General features: G+C 39.6%; 5 protein-coding genes across 5 annotated transcripts; 3 read left to right on the forward strand and 2 right to left on the reverse strand.

Annotated features, from left to right (window-relative positions):
- Positions 1–629: 629 nt before the first annotated feature.
- Positions 630–6,059, forward strand: LOC101304655 (C2 and GRAM domain-containing protein At1g03370-like). Its single transcript, XM_004293365.1, has 9 exons — positions 630–1,133; positions 1,215–2,432; positions 2,852–3,034; positions 3,212–3,495; positions 3,618–3,734; positions 3,903–4,165; positions 4,386–4,554; positions 4,868–5,140; positions 5,259–6,059. Exons 1-9 carry the CDS (start codon positions 785–787, stop codon positions 5,439–5,441), a joined length of 3,039 nt encoding a protein of 1,012 aa, XP_004293413.1. The 5' UTR covers positions 630–784; the 3' UTR covers positions 5,442–6,059.
- Positions 6,060–6,589: 530 nt separating this feature from the next.
- Positions 6,590–9,303, reverse strand: LOC101304946 (BTB/POZ domain-containing protein At5g47800-like). Its single transcript, XM_004293366.1, has 5 exons — positions 9,038–9,303; positions 8,743–8,812; positions 8,260–8,658; positions 7,385–8,143; positions 6,590–7,189 (listed from the first exon to the last, which is right to left on the reverse strand). Exons 1-5 carry the CDS (start codon positions 9,094–9,096, stop codon positions 6,590–6,592), a joined length of 1,887 nt encoding a protein of 628 aa, XP_004293414.1. The 5' UTR covers positions 9,097–9,303.
- Positions 9,304–13,317: 4,014 nt separating this feature from the next.
- Positions 13,318–16,056, reverse strand: LOC101305246 (nuclear inhibitor of protein phosphatase 1-like). Its single transcript, XM_004293367.1, has 2 exons — positions 15,466–16,056; positions 13,318–15,265 (listed from the first exon to the last, which is right to left on the reverse strand). The coding sequence occupies exons 1-2, from the start codon at positions 15,780–15,782 to the stop codon at positions 14,470–14,472; spliced, it is 1,113 nt and encodes a 370-aa protein (XP_004293415.1). The 5' UTR covers positions 15,783–16,056; the 3' UTR covers positions 13,318–14,469.
- LOC101305540 lies at positions 15,649–19,065 on the forward strand. The gene is made up of 11 exons (XM_004293368.1): positions 15,649–16,087; positions 16,167–16,268; positions 16,352–16,423; positions 16,508–16,525; positions 16,619–16,696; positions 16,878–16,989; positions 17,084–17,161; positions 17,300–17,333; positions 17,413–17,481; positions 18,636–18,678; positions 18,840–19,065. Exons 2-11 carry the CDS (start codon positions 16,190–16,192, stop codon positions 18,845–18,847), a joined length of 591 nt encoding a protein of 196 aa, XP_004293416.1. The 5' UTR covers positions 15,649–16,087; positions 16,167–16,189; the 3' UTR covers positions 18,848–19,065.
- A 225-nt stretch (positions 19,066–19,290) lies between these two features.
- LOC101305828 (uncharacterized protein At4g26485-like) lies at positions 19,291–20,499 on the forward strand. Its single transcript, XM_004293369.1, has 2 exons — positions 19,291–19,810; positions 19,906–20,499. Exons 1-2 carry the CDS (start codon positions 19,371–19,373, stop codon positions 20,183–20,185), a joined length of 720 nt encoding a protein of 239 aa, XP_004293417.1. The 5' UTR covers positions 19,291–19,370; the 3' UTR covers positions 20,186–20,499.
- Positions 20,500–20,683: the final 184 nt, after the last annotated feature.

Consider the following 20,683-nt stretch of genomic DNA (forward strand, 5'->3'; position numbering starts at 1 on the left):
GGATGCGAATGCAAATGCAAGATAGGAAATATGGGTGGAAATGGGATATAATCAGATGATGGTCTCTATGGCAGGTGCGTGTGAAACAGAGAAAAGTAAATAAACGAAACGAGGGGAGGCAGCGTTTGAGCGCCAAACACAATCACCAACAGACACCGGTGGTCTGGTCACGCACACTAGTCAACCAACCCCCAACTCCCTCCCACCGGCGTCTCCTCTATCTTAGCACCAATCATCATGAGTCATCTCTTTTAGAATTAAATGCATAAAACAGCACAATGATGCAATGCAAATTATTCGAAATCTATGGCCTATAGTAAATAGAAAAATAAATTGTATATTTTAAATAAGAAAGTCAAAAGGTCAAACCTCCTACGCGCAGTAGCAAATTGAAAAGAGGGGAGAGAAGAGGAGAGAAAAAACAGGAATTAAAAAAAAAAAAAAAAAAAAAAAAGGAAAAGGAAAGGAAAAGTCTCCCAGCTTTTTATTGATTTCACGTTTTCAACTCGGAACATGATCATCATCATCATCTTTTCTTATACCAAAGAAAGCAACATCCTTTGCTGTCTCAGTTTTTCCATTTTGGATTGATTGACATTATTATCTCCATAATCCTCCTTGTTTGTTTTCCAATTTGGATAATCTGGGATCTCATTCATTCATTCCGTTTTTATTTCTGGTTCATCCCCCATTATCGCCGGCATTGTCAATCTCATGATCATTTCGTGCCATTTCATTTCTAATTTTGTAATCAAAATCTCAATCTTTGATCTTATCCGCAACAATGAAGCTGGTGGTGCAAGTGATGGGGGCCCGGGATCTTCCGGCAATGGATCTCAACGGCCTGAGTGATCCGTACGTGAAGGTGAAGCTGGGAAAGCAGAAGTTCAAGACCAAAGTGGTGAAGAAGACCTTAAACCCCTATTGGGGAGAAGAGTTTGCGTTCCGAGTCGACGACCTCAGCGACGAGCTCCTCATCTCTGTTCTGGACGAGGACAAGTACTTCAACGACGACTTCGTCGGCTGCGTCAAATTCCCCGTCTCCCAAGTCTTCGATTCCCACAACAAATGCCTCGATACTTGTTGGCACCCTCTCCAGCCCAAGAGCAAGAAGCCCAAGCACAAAGATTGCGGTGCGTTACTTTCACTCTTGCCTCCCATTTGTTCCAATTTCTACCTAGTTTACTAAATCATTATGCTCTTTGTTTCATTAGGCGAGATTCTTCTTAATATATCTTTCATTACCAACAATGCCTTCTCCGATTCGGCTTCTGAGGGTGATCATTTTAGGAGGGACAGTGACGTCGGCGCTGAATCACCCTCGAGGTCTTTCGTATCCGAAACGGCTTCCCCTCAGAGAGGCAAGCTGGACGACAAGGAGGAAAAGGAAAAGAGTCTTGCCCAGAAATCCCTTGCTGGTCGACTTGTTCAGATGTTCAATAAAAATCCTGATGTACCTGCGATATCTTCAACCCATTCTAGCAAAACTGACTTGACTGAGCTTGTCGACATTGCTGAGGCCACTTCCGAGGATCACTCCGCTTCTGTTCCTTTTGATGAACTGATGAAGACAATGCAGTCACGAGAGCAGCCTGCTGAAACCCCTGAGAACCTACCAGGAGGAGTGCTTCTGGATCAAATGTATGTAACTGAACCCAAGCACCTCAACACTTTGATCTTTTCGCCAGATTCTACTTTTCCAAAGGCGCTAGCGGATGTGCATGGAACTACAGAGCTGGAACAAGGACCCTGGAAATTTGAAAATGACTGCTTGAAAAGAGTGGTTACTTATGTTAAGGCAGCTAGCAAATTAGTCAAGGCTTGCAAAGCAACCGAGGACCAACAATATCTCAAAGCCGACGGCAAGGTTTTTGCAGTTTTAGCTAGTGTAAGCACTCCTGATGTTCCATATGGGAAAACTTTTAGGACGGAGTTGCTCTTCTGCATCACACCTGGGCCTGAGCTGCCATCAGGAGAACAATGTACACGCTTTGTAATATCGTGGCGGATGAATTTCCTGCAGAGCACCATGATGAAAGGAATGATAGAAAATGGAGCTAGGCAAGGTTTAAAGGACAGTTATGAGCAGTATGCAACTTTATTATCGCAGAACGTTAAGCCAGCTGATTCAAAAGACCTTGGATCCAATAAGGACCAGGTTTTGGCATCACTGCAGGCTGAACCTCAGTCTGATTGGAAGCTGGCAGTACAATATTTTGCTAATTTCACTGTGGTCTCCACATTTTTCATAGGATTTTATATGATGGTACACATCTGGCTGGCTACACCCAGCACTATTCAAGGCCTGGAGTTTGTTGGGCTTGACTTGCCAGATTCACTTGGTGAATTCATTGTTTGTGGTGTCCTGGCACTTCAAGGAGAACGTGTGCTGGGTTTGATCTCCCGCTTTATGCAGGCCAGAGTGCAGAAAGGTAACATCACATTTCAGTAGTTGCTCTTTCTTATTTAATCAAAGTCTTAGCCTGCATAGTTATTTACCTTTCTCTGGCTGATCATGATGTTTCTATATTACATAATGAACTTTTATTGTTCCTATATTCGGAGTGTGTTGGATAGATTGGAAATTTCTATTCCTCTAGCTAGACAGCCAGGTTTTTTTTTGTTTTATACTGCTCATCAAGTTTCTGCATTTTTTCAATCAAGAAGTGCATTTGTCTTTTTGTTTCAGTTGATTCCTGCTTTGTCTTGCTCATCCTTTTTCGTTTTCCTCTTTTAGGAGTGCAGACTAAATATGCATATCCTGAACTGTTTCAAATCTTTAAGACCCAACTTCCTTTTTATGTTGGTGTAATCATCTCATTGATTCCAGCTTCTTTGTATCTGATAACAGGCAGTGATCATGGAGTCAAAGCTCGAGGAGATGGTTGGTTGCTAACTGTTGCCTTGATTGAAGGAAGTAATATAGCAGCTGTTGATTCAACCGGGTTCTCTGATCCATATGTGGTGTTTTCTTGCAATGGAAAAACTAGAACTAGCTCAATCAAGTTCCAAAAATGTGACCCAATGTGGAATGGTGATTTTTATTTCTTCTTGATTGGGTTCTCTTTTGTATATCTTATTTGATTTTAAACTTCTAAAGCCATTTTTAGTAACTGTTTTACAACAAACGTGATTTGAAAAGTGTTAGACAGACACATTATATATTTCAACATTTTACAAGAATGTAACAGATCTTTGTTGGTTTCCACAGAAATATTTGAGTTTGATGCAATGGATGAGCCTCCTTCTGTGCTGGATGTGGAAATTTATGATTTTGATGGTCCTTTCGATGAAGCTACCTCTCTGGGCCATGCTGAAATCAATTTTGTGAAAACCAATATATCAGATTTAGCTGATTTGTGGATTCCTCTTCAAGGAAAGTTAGCTCAGGCTTGTCAGTCAAAACTACACTTGAGAATTTTCTTAAACAATACAAGAGGAGGCAATGTTGTTAATCACTTTATAAATAAGATGGAGAAGGAGGTCGGAAAGAAGGTACGGATGTTCAATACTATTGAAATTTACATTATCAATGTGTTTTTTCTTCTGTACCTTAATAGTGGTGCTTTACACTCGTTTTGTATTCTTACTCATCAGTTTAGTGAAAACTATTGCAGATTACTGTACGTTCTCCACAAACTAATTCAGCATTCCAAAAACTCTTTGGCCTTCCACCAGAGGAATTTCTTATCAATGACTTCACATGTCACTTGAAACGAAAAATGCCCCTGCAGGTGCCTTTAATATTGCTGTACTATATGCTGATTTCTTAATGGCCTTAATCTTACAGTTTTACTTTTCATTCTTTTTTAGCTATAGCTTGATAAATAATCTTTCTCTCTGCTCATGAGCTGTTATATGCTTCATAATCTGAATCCTTAATAACAGTTTTTCCTGTCCAGGGCCGCCTGTTTCTTTCTGCGAGAATAATTGGGTTCCATGCAAATTTATTTGGTCGCAAGACAAAGTTTTTTTTCCTCTGGGAGGATATAGAAGATATTCATATTGTTCCTCCAACTCTGTCATCTATGGGTAGTCCAACTATAGTTATGACTCTGCGGCAAGGTAGAGGTATGGATGCAAGGCATGGTGCAAAGACACAGGATGAGGAAGGCAGGCTGAAGTTCCACTTTCAGTCTTTTGTATCCTTCAATGTAGCAAACAGGTACAGAATGGACATCCTAGAATATCATGGCATCACTTATTGAGATTTGAAAGTTTCATTAATCCTTAGGAGCTTTTCCTGTCTTCTATTATTTGGTTTGTTAGATCTCTGTCAATTGTGCTCTTTTTTCTGCTTATTGAGATGAAAATCTCATTGCAGCTGACGTTTTCACTTTCCAATCACTGATGCATGCATTGACATGGTTCATGTTTCTGAATAGGACAATTATGGCCCTATGGAAGGCTAGATCTTTGAGTCCCGAGCAGAAGGTGCAAATAATAGAAGAAGAATCGGAAGTCAAGAGCCTCCAAACTGATGAGAGTGGGTCTTTCTTGGGCCTTGATGATGTCAGCATGTCTGAGGTTCATTCATCCTCACATGCAGTTCCTGTGAGCACTTTCTCTTTGTACCATACATATCACCTTTTGTTGCTTTTCTTTCCTTCCTATTTCAGTACAAATAATCACGTATGTTGTTTTCGGAGCTGCAGTAAATCTGCATCTCCTTTAGAATTATGAAACTATCTGCACCTCAGTTTGTTTTCACGTTCTGCCTAGTTAGTTAAACTACAGTTTCAATCTTGATCATTTATGTCCCGTGTGTGGTACTGATGACAATACACATGGTGGTTCAATTATTTTAGTTTGTACAGTTTCCGAACTTATGCCTTTGTTGACCATCAAATTTTGTTTGCAATTTTAGGCGAATTTCTTCGTAGAGCTATTTGGTGGAGGTGATTTGGATCGTAGAGTTATGGAGAAAGCTGGATGTCTTAACTATTCTCATACACCATGGGAATCAGAGAAGGGCGATGTGTATGTGAGGCAAATATATTACAGATATGACAAACGTGTTTCCCAATATAGAGGAGAGGTGACCAGTACTCAGCAAAAATCCTGCCTTTCTGATAAAAATGGTTGGCTTTTTCAAGAGGTCATGACACTCCATGCAATTCCACTCGGTGACTATTTCAATGTATGAATGACCTGGAACTTGTGCAGAATTCTGAATAATAGTCCTTCTCGTAATTGTTGTAATTTTCTCCAAGTCACCTTTCCTGTATCATTGACCAGTCCCATTGTATCATTTGCAGGTTCACATCCGATACCAAATCGAGGACACACCACCAGGGTGTCAGGTAAAAGTATCCTTTGGCATTGAGTGGCTCAAAAGCACCAAGCATCAGAAAAGAATTACAAAAAATGTTCTCAAGAATCTGCAAGATCGCCTAAAGGTCTCTTTCGCTGTAGTTGAGAAGGAGTTCACAACAAGATAGTGGGTTATTTGGTGCATTTCTGGATTGTAGGCATTCATCTTTCTATGGCCAAGCCTGGCAGAAGCAGCTTGACTGCAACACTTGTCAGGTTTGCTATCATCCAAATCGTCTAACAGTTTTGGCATGCAGAGGTGCAGTAGCAGTTATATGACAGGCTTGGTGTATTTGAAGGTCCTAGTATATATTTAGATGCTCGTCTGTGTACCGATGGCAAAGTGAAAAGGCAGGCATATTCTTGACTGGTGAAACGCTGTTTAGTGCCTTTTGGAAAAAGAATCTGATCTAGTTTTGGAAGCCTAGATGACAGTTCCTTGTTAGGAATAACTGATGCAGATGTGCATTAACTTCGATCATCGGATTGTGAAGGTAAAAGCCTCAAACCGTAAAGTAGATACAGAAGCGGCAATCTAGCATTTTTTGGTCTTGCCATTGCAGGCCAAACAGCAGTTCTGACTGTCAGTGATGATCATTCTTTTAGAATAGCTCAAACTCGAAAGGTAGTATCAATTGTAGTTTAATGAGGTTGTTGAAACTTGTATAAGAAAGTTTTGCAATTGCTTAGTTTCTGTTAACTGAAGTATATAAAGAAATAATTAAAATAACATCTTTTTATCATAGAATTATTATGTTTGCCTTTTCTCTTCTGTGTTAAACAGCTACTTCTGGAATCTGGAAGAAAAAAAATGACTTTACTCGTCCATATATCCCTTGAAAATCCATTTTCAACCAACTAGCTAATTAAAAAGTGAAGATATCCAGGATTGAAGCCGTTTCAGTAAAGCTTTGGGCTTGATTTTGAGATGATATATAGAAGGGACAGACTCCATAGGTGAGGGGTGAGTTTCACAGCGAACTTGAATAAATCAACCAATAATGATTGTGGGATGTTGGCAGGAAAGTAGAATGAAGCTGCAGTACCTTGATCCAAAGTTGGCATATGCATATGTTGGTTGATCTCTGGTTAGGCTAACAATACAGCTATATATATGCTTTGAATTTTCGACAGCATTACTCACACAACACTGTATTGAATATAGGGCGACCATTGTCCAGAACTAGAGCATTTTCAAAAACAAAAAACTAAAATTCATATGCATGTGCAAATTAATAAAGGGAAGAAAGATCAATGTTGATACATATGTAGTTTTCTATCTGTCTTTGGCTTTGTCGCGGCCATGGTCTGATGATCTACTTCCCTTGTTTATCATCTTGTGAGCGTCCAACTTGCTCCCAGCTGATATTATTCCCAGCTCCCTGATTTCTCTTCCCAAATCTACTTCTTCCACTTCTTGTATCTCACCCCTTTTCACTGCCTTCCTTTCCTTGATTTCCGCTGCAGACTTTGCTTCTGATCTTTTCCTTTGCTCATAAATACCTCTCGTTCCAAGAGCATTAGTGCTTTCAGAAACTGCATTATTGGTTCTTCTCGTGCCCTTCCCCATACTGAGTTTTTCATCATCTCCACCCGTTCTTAGCTTAGCTGCATGATCTTCAGATCTGCTAGTAGTTGATGTTTGTTTTCCTGAGCTGGAAAGTTGCCCCACCAGCCGGTCTGGTAGTCTATGAGATGTCACTGCTGCCTTAGAGTTGGACCCTCTCTCTTGCTCAAAGAAGAGGACTTGCACAACAATCCTCAATGGTAGCCTCTCATTTTTGACAGCATGAGCACGTACCTCTGGTGACAACTTCTGGCAGTCTAAAATGCGGCACAGCCGCTTCTTGTCTGCCTTGCTCAGATCAGAATGCTCCTGCTTAATAAATATAATCAAGAAGCCACAACATGATATTAAGCTGCTCTACTATGCATGAAATTAGACAGTGGACATATCTACTGCCCATAGCCTGCTTAAGAGCAAATTGTATTTCAAATTCATCCTTATTGATAACTAGTTTAATATACATGGTTCATGTATGGTAAATAGGTGAAAGAGTTTAATTTTTACCTTTAGATAAATGTTGATAGCCTTGTAGATGTCATCATGGTCTTCCCTAGCAATATCTGGCAAAGCTTCTGCAAGAGTTGCCATTTTTGATACTGGCATGTTGGCATCTGTTGCGACGACTTGTAGGTAAGAATCAATGATCTTCCCAACCTTTCTAATTGTCCTGAAAAAGTGGTGGCTGTTTTCTGCAGCTGCTGCAGGGGATTGTCTTTTCCATCTCATCAAGAAACTTTGCAAGAGTGACAATACCAAGTCAATATCATAAAATTCAGGGTCAGTGGGTGAGTGTGAAGGAATAAGCAGGTCATTCACGGTCGCCTCTTCAAGTTGTAAACTGGATCTCCTCAGGAGTTCTGTCTTTGTCACCGGAGACACTCCACCTAAATAGTTTGCAATATTAAGAAGCCTTAGCAAGAAACCAACTGAAACCGATCCCTGATCTCCAGGAATCATGCTAGCAATGTTATCAACAATCCGTCGATTCTTTTCCATTAATGTTTCATCCTGATTAGAATCGCTATTTTGATCCAGAGGAGGTCTAATGTTTGTGGTGTCTGGTAGCCAACGACAAGCGTATACATGCAAAGCCTCACCAATGAGCTGTGGTGGCAGCATATATGTTGATCTAACAGCAGTAACTATGCATCGAAACAGGTCTATATCAAGGTCTGATATATCCTCTGTCCACCAATCCTTGGGGACAGGATGATGATGCTTTTTGTTGTAACCAGGTCTGGTATATGTGTAGGACCATGTCACCTGAATTTACAGATCAATAAGCAATTAAATCATTAGCTTTAGCAAACAAGGAAAAAAAAAACAAACTTAGTTTTCTCAAAGAGAATCAAGAAGAATAGTACATAGATAAATATGACCTTTGGTGGGGGTGTTAGGATTTTTTCAACAATTGAATCGATGCACTTTCTGATGATTCCAAGATTCTCAGACCAGTCAGGCAACTTAACAGTACTTTGTAGTGTGATGATGGAGTCTTTCCAACCTTCGAGAATGCATGAGTTGAGGAAAGCCTCGAGTTTTAGGACAAAATTTCCCTTCTCTACAGATTCAGTCATTCCAAGGAATTTAGCAGCACAATATGCAGGTACAATGTTATAGGCACTGAGATTTATTTTTATTCCATAACAGAACTTAGCACACAGCTCAAAAGCTTCTTCGCCTCCAGGAATGTCGTGAAGCTCTATGTTCACTTTTTCTGGACCACCAGAATCACAGCAAAGCTGCTGTAACAGCCCACATTTTGGAAGCAATGGAAACTGCAGCTAACAGAACCACAATTAACTACATATCTCATTCTTCAGTTGATGATAACTACACCTAGACATGTACACAAATCATACCTTATGGAGAAGATAACTGACGTTGTTGATTTGTATGAGAAGGTCGCTGGGTACATCTGAAGCTACAGACCTGCAGATAAATTATACATAGTGAGCTATATACTAGAAAGGTGATCAGTTTCTTCTGGCTCCATACTCAAAAAATCCAGTACTATAGAGGCTGCTTTTAACAATTTGATTACTGCTATCTGTGAGAGAATGTATCGTATTATGTACCTTTAAAGTATTTTCATATTCATCTATGAAGCAAATTAATCAAGTGGTAACTCCTAACAATTGATATAGCTTATAGTACCTGGTAGCTCGTTCAGTGTAGAAGGTGTCCGGCTTAGTCCCAATTTTCATAAACTTCATCTTCAAATGTATCGGTATATATATCTTCTCTTAACCAATGATCAAAGCAGTACTTGTCCCATCAAATTTGAAAACTGGGTGCAGCATGTAAGCTGTTTGGTAGATTTGTAAATTCAGAAAGAGATTGAGTCACCCTAAATTGAATGATTCATAAGAATAGCAGTAATGAAAAAGACCAAGATCCAAGCTAGTATTACTACATTTTCTGAGCTAGCATACTCGAGCGTGATTTTTATATGCAGATAAGTTTGTAAAAAGAGATTCTGTATATAAAAATATCACCTCATTAAGGTCAAATTTTGTTGAAAAGATATTCTATATATATCACCTCATTAACTTTATTGGTCAGACGTTTCTATCTATAATTCTATACACCTCAATAATTTTGGTCAAGACCTTTTTTCTGAAAACATTCTAAATACATCAGTACATCACCTTATTCATGAAGGTCATATTTCGCAGCAGGTAAATTATTCAATATTTGAAGTTTATATAGGATCCAATAAAGTGAAGTTTACCTGGAGACTTGCATTTCACCAATTTGCTAGCTCCCGTATCAGAAATTTTAGTTAAGTGGTTTAGATAATGATATAGAAGATGCAGCAAAGAATAAAAATGTACATTTACATCAGTACATGCAAACAGGATTATTCAATGAAAGGCTATACGGCATTAGTCTAGGAATGAATTGATTCTGTGGTAGAGATAGGAGCCGCTCATGGCACTTACCTGATCGATCACCTTAAAACCTGAAATCGAAGGACTAAGGTTCAGTCGAGAGTTGAGGAACATCATCTATCTTGTTCCTGCAAGGCTAGCAGCAGCACGCCAGCTCTTTATGTTATACAGGAAGCCAGGAGGAGATGAAGTTTTTCCTAAATAATAATCAATATTAAAGAGAGTAAGTGTGCAAGTTTATACTGCAGTTGTGAATAGGAAGTTAGATATTTGCGTGCTGATATATACAACCAATGATGAAGAATAGGGCGTTTAGCTAATGAAGCTGCTCAATTAAATCTTATTTGGACGTTACTGTAAAGGTTAACTGAATTAGTTGAGCCTCATTGATTCCAAGGACCGATCCTGACCGACGTCCCCTCCTAAAACGTACGTTACGAGTCAAGAACCAAGCAATATTGCTGGCTTGCCAACCTTATTAACCGGGTAATAACATGATGAACTAACCATGACGTACTTCATGAGTTCATGGATCATCAATAATATTAGTAAATGACTAAAACCAACGGATCAGACGAATATCTGAATTAAAGCAGATAATCAATTTGCAGGTGACTGAACCATGCACTCATTCTACAGACCACCTTAAAAGATAGCACTCATATGTTTATAAGTCCATAAAATAATCATGGTCGACCTAGATAAAAGAGCATTTTTAAAAGAAGCATCTATGACACATAAATAAAAAAGGAAATGAAAAGAGGAGCTAATACTTGAATTGAGGATATGATCATATCGATCATGATCATCATGTCAGCTGCCAGAAGCCTTTAATCTTAATAAGCAGCACTTGATTGGTAGAAGACCTCAAATAATAAGGCTACTGGTGCATGGTCAGTGCTTTCCCAGACAAGTGGTGGTAAAGAAACACAGCACCCATATGCATAGTATGTATATCAACTCTAACGTTGGCAGCAGAAGCTAGCCTTGCAACACACTTTTCTTAAAGGTATAGCTAGATCCCACATCAGTTGTTATGAAAGAAAAGCTAGTCATATTAAAGTGAATTAGGTCAGCCTTGCTCATCATGAATTAAGTAATACACACGATCGAACATTATATATGTATAAGTGCGACCTATTGTACATGCATATCTGTGAAGGAGGGCCTTTGGTCACCAAATGCTCTCTCTTTAGCTATTTCAGGCAGCACCCTCTTGACATTCATAAAGGAACCTCTGCGTAACTTTCACAAGGTTTTGTTCATTTCTTTTTGTCCATAATATTCTTTTCGAATTTTCTTTTCTTCCACTTTTTGGTTGATTTACTGGATTTCTATGTATATGGCAGAAAAAGCTTGTCTGCTAGCTCACAGTATGTTTTAGACATTATATGTTTAACCTCTAGCTGCCACCAAATTAAGGACAGAATCTTTCTCTCTCAATTTCATCTGTATCACAGAACGAAGAGCTAGCCAAGCCTCTATGATCGAGCTTACGAATTAGTTAATTACTTTGTAGTGGTTATTTACCAATTACAACATATAAGCAAGTTAGATAGAATGTTGATATGAAAATCAAATATCATCACGTCAATCTCTATCTTGCATATATACATATGGTAATAGAATTGACAGCAATCCCACCATACCAGGGCATGTCTGCAGATCGAATAATAAAGTAAGCCTGGATGAAAGAACGTACCGGCAGTAAGGAAATGAAGTGGTTGAATTCCAAGCCGCCAGCAGCAGCAGCATTTGGCAGTGGATCGGCCTCAAAGCAATAACTAAGCTAAACTTCAAGTCCAAGTGATAAGTCACTGATGGATCAATATATATAATTCAGACAGCAAGTGCAGATGCCAGACTTAATAGTTAAGAGCGATCAAGGTAATTAGTTGGTAACTGATGAGGGCATGCCGGCCAGCAACAAGGAGATAGCTAGCTAGTCAGATGGAGGGCTTAGTTCCAATTAATAAGCATGCACACACAGTGCAGATATGCATGCATATATATATAACACTCAAGAGGAAACGCAGATTGAGATGGAATGATATATAGGGAGAAACAGGGAGACAGAGAGATCGAGCTGATGATCGAGTTAACAATTGTATACTAGTATATATGTACGTTTTGGCTAGAATGAAAGCATGAGATAGCAAGCATCGCATGAGTGAGAGACAGCACTGACTACAGAAATTAAAATGGTCGATGTAGCAATTGATTGATGTTGTGGGGAGGGAGATACCTAGCTAGCAAACTACAAGGAGAAGGGAGGAAGCTAGAGATCGAGTGTGTGGGGGTGGTTGGGATTAGTCAACATGGTAATGTATGAAAAGCAAATATGATTAATATATCATGTCTGCATGAATAGATGGATGCAATTGAAAACAAGGCTGCTAGCTATACTAGTTCCTGTTTACCTGCACTGCTAATGAGCTCGATCGAAAATTCAGTAAAACCAAAAGAAAATAGGAAAAGAAAGGGGCATACAGTATGCAAGTGGTAAGTGGCCGGGAAAATAAGACCAATGCTAGTGCTCCTTGCTCATTATGTAGGACCATTCCTTTTGAATCTGTTGCTAGTTATATTATAGGTTAGGCAGTCCAGTCCAGTCCCTTCCAGTCTCTCCACAAGTTAGTGAATATCGATATCCAGAATAGAAAGATCCTCCTGCATTGTGTTCCTCTCATCATGCTTCCCCCCACTAGGTGGGTTTATTCTTCTTCTCTTTCAAAGGAGTTGGCTTCCCCCTTTGATCCGCATGTCGCCCACGTGTCTTCTCCTCTAACGTTGCTTACATCTCATACACTCACTCACTGATGGGATGCCCTTGTCGGTGCCTTTCAAGGCCGCACTCAGACAACCATTTCTTTCCTTCCCTCAACTCCCAACCCTCCAAGTCATTGAATTCTTCAAAAAAGAAAAAAACAAAGGGCTCAAGTGTCGACCTCCATCTAGCTAAGAAGATTGCTAAGAAGATTGTAGAGTTCAGTTTTACACATGCACATTCCATTCTGTGCAACGTGTATATCACTCTTGATTGATCATCGACCTAAATTGGAGACAGGCATTCCCCACCCAGCCCCTTCAGTCCCTTTAGTGTTGAAACATGATCCACTGGCTTCCTCTTTGCCTCGCTCACTCACTCACTCTAAGCCAAGCAGCCCAAAGCTTGATTCGATCCATGATTAACTTGCTTAGAGATAGCATGATTGATCCAAGTATATTATTATTATTATTACGATGACAAGCTGCTGGTCTAACATGATATCATCACTAATGTTTTTGATTGGAATACGTAACACAATTAACTGGTCAGATTTCGTTATCATAGTCCATTATCTTTGATTAATCTTTGCAATGTGCCTTTCATACTCTTTTCTTTTGTCATGTACCCAACTGTGGACGTGCAAATTACGCACCGTAAGCGTTTCTTGCTTCAACGGTTGATAGTATCATCACAAAGTTCCCAAACCTTTGCAGGAACTTTCTACCCTCTATAAGCCTTGCCTATACTCTACTAGGAGCGCATGCATGTATGACTGTTCAAGTGCAACCCCATATATCGCACATAAACATTTGATTATAACAGGAAACAATGCTTAAAATCTAAAGGAAGAAAAGCGACTAGAGACTAATACAGAATCAATATATAATGTCAACTTTTTCACTGCTGATTCTACATGTGCAGGTCATGTAAAATCAGTCTCAATATACTTGCTATAGCCTATATGGTACTAGTCAATCTCTACTCTATCACAATGGCCCTAGCTAGTACTGAATTTTCCAAAAAGCAAGGATTTTCCAAATTTTGGCAATCAGGTTCAGTTGGGTACACCACATTGCCCATGCCTCATTCCACACTAGGGGTACAGTGCTTGTTTGAATTAGCAGTCCGCAGGGTCATAAGATGCATATTTCCTTTGACAAATATGCCTCTACCAGATTCTCCTCCTATTAGTATCATCTTACTTTTCACCAATCGTTATTTCTTTTTTTTCATGTCTAAACTAGACTACATGCATGTATTCTGAGTGCGTGTGTATATTGTTAGTGCCCTATACTGACATACATACACAAAACATCTCCTACTTTCAGGATTTTCTTCGGTTTTCAAAATAATTTCATGAGTACATGTGAAGTTTCATAACATATTTAATACGGCAACCTAGCTCTTTTCCACACACACCGATTCTGCCTTCATGTATGTTCTATACCTAAATGTTAACAACGCCAGATATGCTAAAGATGTTCAACAATCTATAGTTTGACAAGCCTACAAAGCGAGGAGATACTGCATCATACTAACAAACCCCCTTGCTATACCATTATCAAGAAAAGGAAAAAATGAACACTATAAATCATCTCACACCAAACTTGCACTACCATAAACCAATCATCTTAGGTTTGAAAATGAGTTGATAAATGACATACCTGACAGCATGAAATACGGCCTTTCCATTCTGTCTATGGTTATACAGTTTCGGCCACAATCTCAGACAGTAACTGGCTTGGAGATTATGAGTCACAGCATGCCAATACAAAGAAATTTGTTGATGAATTACAACAAAAATCCCATCCACGAGGGAAGCAAGACCATACAATTTTCATGGGTTACAGCTTTTCAACCTCCAAAACATTCTCAAACCCAAAAAGAGGAGAACAAAACAATCCATCTACAAGTTCTTTCTTCAATCAGTCTCCAAATAAATCATCCTCGTCATCATCAACTTGGCCCGAGTCGGTGCCGTAGTTTGCAATTGATGGCTTTTCATCAGAACTAAGTGAAGGATATGCCCAGGAAGTGCCCATTTTGCCAGAATAAGAATCTCCATAAAGGTCATCATATATCCCACCTTTAGGAGCAGTTTTGACACTATTTAAGAGCTGTTGTAATTTTTCAGTCATCCCCTTTTGGGAAGTATTTGCTTCCCTTGCAGATGATTGCTCCTTCCCTTTGGGTATAACTGTAGTCTGTACAAGGGATCCATATTTTCCAACAAGACTTTGCCCTTCTTTAACACCTATTGGACCAGGTTCTGTTTCTACATGCACACCATCTGATATACCAACAACTTCAACCAACTCTCCTCCAACTTGATCCCTAAATGATACTCTTGCCTTCTTAATTCTCTTAGACGCTCTCTCCAGATGCTGGGTGTCGTCACCCCCTTTTATGTTTGCGGAGTTAGCTGGCACATTGGGCCTGGGCAGTTTGCTCAACTTGGTCAGACCATAACGATTAAGAAGTGTATTATAAGCCACAACAGCTTCTTCATCAGATGGATCAGGCGGTGGAGGCAGGTCAACCTCGGAAGGCAGAGGAGGGCGAGGGAAAAGAGCTGCATCATCCTTTCTTAAGACATAGGTTCTAGTCGATGCAGCAAACCGCAAAGACTGCCCCACTTCAAGCTCAACAGGGGTATCTTTAGTCACGCGTTCATTGGCAACAAAAGTGCCGTGCGCAGATCCCAAATCAATTACATATATGCTGTGGAAAGGATAAAAGCTAGTAAATGACATGAAAGCAAACTAAAAGCATAAACAGTATGAGAAAATTAACTATGTTAACATAAGATTCAAGAGGGCAGCATCCCAACATTAAATGTATAGATGGATCCCTGAATGTGAAGCTCCTAGTTTGCTATGAGACAATCAATGAGGAATCCTAAATGCGAAAGAGAGACTGACCTGCCGTTCTTGTGAGGAACAAGAGCAGCATGCTGGCGAGAAACAGACTGATGATCAAGCACATAATCGCAAGTAAGAGACTGGCGGCCGAAGACGTTGCGGCGCTTATCCAGAGTAATGCGGTCAACAAGCTGACCTTCTTTCAAGACTTGAAGATAATAAACGCCGGGGCGGGGCTCCGTTGCCCACTCGGGGGGCTGCCATGTGGACTGTCCCTCCCCAATCTGCCCCACCACCGGAGGAACAGCTTCCTTCACCGAGAAGGGCTCCAAGGACTGCGCTTTCCTGAATCTATCGAGCCCTGCTCTTCCGTACATGATTCAATTCGATCCGATTCGCAGTTGTTGTTGCATATGCAGCATCGCTCAAATCCCCTAATCTAAAGGGGATCCAATTTCAGAATCAACTCAGAGTGGCCGCGAAAGGGTTTAGCCTCTCTCCCTTTGGCTTTCCGTAATTACTTGTTTCTCCCTCTCTTTTACTTCAATTGTCCATCGTATCCTCCTCCGAAAAGACGCCATTGCCCCTGATTTGATCAGCTTGATACACTGCAAACGAGAGTGAGTCGTGTGTCCTGGGTATAGCAGCGAGAGAGTGAGAGAGCAAAGAAGAGCAAGCGCCGGTGAGGTACCCTCTTTGTTTCCTTTTTATTGCAGTTCTTCGATTTTGTTGGGTCTAATCTAGCTTACATTGTTTTGCAGTGAACTTGAGGGAGTAGCTAGCCATGTCGGACAAAGGTGGAAAGGGGTTCACTGCTGTACCTAAGGGAAAGGGAAAAGGAGGCAAATCTTCACTCAAGGAAGGTCTGCTTCTCTCTCTCTTCTTTCCTTGCTTCCTTCAAACAATCTCTCTCACTAATCTCTATTTCATATTTCTTTTTCTGTAGCTACTCCCAAAGGCAAGGACGATGGCCCAGCAAAGTCCAAGAAGACCAGAAATGTTCAGTTTTCTTCTCAAGGTTCCACCTTTCCTCTTTATTCCCATCTATTTCACATTTCCGTCTGATGCATGTCCTTATCTTCTTCCATTTTCAATATTTCAGCTGCTGCTTCCACCAAAGGTTTGATTTTTTTTTTTTAGTATTTTCATTTTTCATTTAGTCCCATCTGTATTTATGCAGTGGTGTGGATGTAAAATCATTGTGATTTTGTAGCCAATTCAGGAAAGGGGGGACAAGCCGATGGTGGAGCAAAGAAAGATAAAGAACCACTGCAGCTCAAACTTGAGAATGGTAAACCATTTCCCTTCAAACTTGGTGTGCCAAGTGTCATGTGTCCTGCATTACATATACACAATTAGAGTAAATCTTGCAAATAGCGTTCTTGTCTTTGCTTTTGCAACTTTCTTTATCAAATCGGAAGTATTTTGTCAGTTATAGGCTATGATATTGTCATGTTTGTTGTTGTATGTAGAATTGCCAAAGGGTGCCAAATGTCTGATGGATTGTGAGGCTGCGGATATCTTGCAAGGAGTTCAGGACCATATGGTCATATTGTCCAAAGATCCATCAATTAAACTCCCTGTGTAAGAATGTAGTTAATTAACAGAAGAATGGTTGGTTATAGCTGTCATATTTATGTTGTGCTCATATGAAATATGCTTAATTGTTTGGTTCCAGATCCTTCGATAGGGCACTGCAGTACACAGAAAAAAGCACCAACTATACAGATCCTGAGTCTGTCAGACAAGTTCTTCAGTATCCTTGATTCATTTTTAAAACCTTTTTTGTGTGTGCGTTAGTTGTGTGTACGGTGTGCTTGAATATGCTTGTTTTTTGTCTGGAGTCTGTAGATAAATACATTTCTCTCCTGTTGAACTCTTAACTGGTACATAGGAATCTCAAAACATATGGTGTCACAGATGGCGAGGTTACATCTCAACCTTATTAGTTGTGTTCTTCCTTGTTATTTAAGCATTGGTCATGACTTTAGTTCTTTCCTTCTGCAGATTTGTGTGATGGCTAATGTGTATCCAGAAACTGCTGATGAAGTTTTTGCTCTACTCCCGTCCTTGAAGGTAAATTAACGTTTAAGATTGTTGTTTTCAGTTATTATGAGTCTTTGGACTTTTGTATTTCCTATTATGAGATGATTAATGTATTTATGTTTAGTTCTTGCAAGTAATATCTCAAGAGTGTTTTTCTTTTTTGTCAAAGGTTTACTTATGCGGCTGTAAAGGATGAAAATAAGTGGTATTTGATAAATAAATATGAATTAAACAAACTGAACTTGCAAGTTCATAACTTTCAATTTATTATTGGAAGGTTAATCTTCCCTGATCTTGGAGGGTAAATTATACAATCACCCTTGCAATATTGGACGGATTTATACATTGATCTTCAGCTATATGAGTTGCTTTATGGATGATTCAAATATAGGAAGTCACTTGAATCAGCTGTGGTGGGTTACTTTACTTACAGAGCTTAGATTTGATTTGCCCTTTCTTTTTAATCAATTAATTGATATAAAATGTATCTATACAGGTAAAGTTGGTGATTCCTTTCTCCCTTTATGAAATTAATATTGAGCCAGTTACTTGTCATGCTGGTCTTCTTTCTCCTTTTTTTTTTTTTATTCAAAGGAACTGAATCTTTCATTTTAGACATCCCAGACTCAATCCGGAAACCAATGTAATCTTTAGAGAAGGGAAGAAAATAACCTAGGAAAAGTTAATTAGAAAAGTAGGACACTTATTCCTTTTATTGATCTTGTGCTGTTCACTGTTTTTGGTGTGAGAGGAACTTTCTAGAGCTTGATGAGTTATTGCTTTTCGTGTGTTGACTTGATGTGATACGATGTCCCAAATAAACATCTTCTTGTCTTTTGAACTTTCCTAAAGTTTTCAACCTGCCATATTAAGAGTCAAATTCTATGAATCTCTGTTGGTATCAAGTATTCTGCTTTGGAACTGCATATTATAGTATTTTGACTTTCAGTTTCTCTATTAAATTGTTAAGTTACTGAATTCTACTCATCAGTATTCCGCCTATTGGAATGTTTGTTTGAGGCTGTTCAATTCTGCTCACATTTCACCAGAGTGAAGCATTTTGTTAAATTTGAGGCCGTCACTTTAACCTTCAATAACTTTGTCTTTCCGGTCACTAGCTGCTAGTGTATTCTGATTACAACAATGAAAGAAGCTGATAATATTTAGTGGTTCATTTCTTGCAGGCTAGGAGAATCATGCTCGACGACCCAGTCAATGATGTTTTGAGTGAGCTAGCTAAGCTTAAAAAGTCGGCATAGTATTTCTGATTTCTGTAATAGGTGGAGAGCACTGCTAATTAGTAATAATTTCCATTTTGTGCGTAAAAGAGCTTATATGGCTGCTCCTATACAGCATGATTGATCGCGTATTCTGGTAATCCAATGCAGGCGTCTAGATGCAGTTGGAGCACTGATATGAGGGATCCTGCTTTGTGGATTTTCAGGGTAGAGGCAGCATGTGACCTACTTATGCTTTTGTTATGTTTTTAGTGGTCCTTCAAACTATATGACCTAAGAATTGGCGACTTTTATGATTGTAAATAAGATTGTAATTCGACTGGTTTGCTTTTCGCCTTTTATTAGTGCTGTGGATAGAAAAAATGCAGTTACGCGGATGATATGACTTTAATATCAAGACAAATAACTGAAATCTGTAGAGAGGTCTGATTGATTCTGTGAGGCAAGAAAAGGAACGGGGAAAAGGAAAAAAAAAAAAGACCAGAGAATAGCATTTGCAGGAAGTGGAAAGAATATGAGCATTGATGCACTAATTATAGCTTTGTTCGAGAAAAGAAAAGGCTGGAACTATAAATAAAAAAAGGTTGTGGAAAGTGGAGGGATGCATTTAGACGTGCCCTCTTGTTTTGGTCCTTGTTAGTCACAAAATCGGTGGACTTATCAGTAAACAAACAGAAACAGATGACGATGCGAAAAGAAGAGGAAGAAGAAGAAGAAGAAGAAGAAGAAAGGGGAACAGATGACGATGATGATGAATCTTCAGGGGAATCAGATTCAGAAGCGGAAGAGAAATGGAGAAAGCACTACTCATCCAGGCATAGGATATTGTTGGTTGGAGAAGGGGACTTCTCCTTCTCTCTTTCTTTGGCCACCCACTTCGGATCAGCGCGCAACATGGTCGCCACTTCTCTCGATTCCCAGGACAAGATATATAGCAAGTACAGTAATGCAATAGCGAATGTGAGGGAGCTTGAAGAAAGGGGGTGCTTGGTGCTTTACGGTGTTGACGCCAAGACCATGAGTCAACACTTCTTCCTCTCCACTCAGAGGTTCGATAGAATTGTCTACAACTTCCCTCATGTTGGCTTTCTCTTCAGAGAGGAAAGCTACTGCCAGATCCAGTAAGTACTAGTCTACTCTCTACCTTTGTACCTTGTACCTTAATAATTTTCGACAGTATATAGTTTTTGATGATCATTGAATATGTGTCCAATAGGTTGAACAAGAGACTGGTGAAGGGTTTTCTCAGGAATGCTAAACTTCTTTTGAAAAAAGAGGGAGGGGAGATTCATATATCTCACAAAGAAGGCCATCCTTACAACAAATGGGATTTAGTGAAGAAAGCACACAAAATAGGAGGACTGGTTCTAACCCAATCTGTGCCCTTCTGCAAGGATGACTATCCTGGATATGACAACAAGAGAGCCCATGGTTCCCTTTCTGATGCTTCTTTCCACCTTGGGGATTGCACTACTTACATGTTTAGCCTTGCTTAGTCTTTTGTCTCCATCACATGCTCTGTTATGTGTTTGCCTAGCTCTCTTTCAAATCAACCATCTTTGTTAGAGATTGAAGACGACGAGGTGCTTAATTGCTTGCTTGCCACCTGAGGCATCAGAGGATTCAACATGTAATGTAATATATGAAGAAACGAAAAATCATCAACTGCTTTGTTAGCTTATATGTGGATGATTGAACATGCTTTCTCTTATTGCTACTTTGTGTAAGAGTCTACTGAATGTTGTCTTTGCTTGCTCCAATTATCAATACTACATGATTGCTGCTATCTTTTAGTCAAGCATCTCTACTCATTCAGCTTCTGAATACTTGGGTTTCCTTTCCTTTTCATCTTGGCTAAGTCTCAACAGAGACCGGTCTCACAGGCATAACAGGATTAACAGCAAAAGAAAAGATGATCATGCATATTGTGTTGGCCTGCAGACTGCAGTCTCGTATAAGTGCTTTGTGCTGAAATGTCAGCTTGCGCTGAGAAA

This window comes from Fragaria vesca, linkage group LG3 (genome assembly GCF_000184155.1).
Source record: "Fragaria vesca subsp. vesca linkage group LG3, FraVesHawaii_1.0, whole genome shotgun sequence".
Classification (NCBI taxonomy): Eukaryota; Viridiplantae; Streptophyta; class Magnoliopsida; order Rosales; family Rosaceae; genus Fragaria; species Fragaria vesca.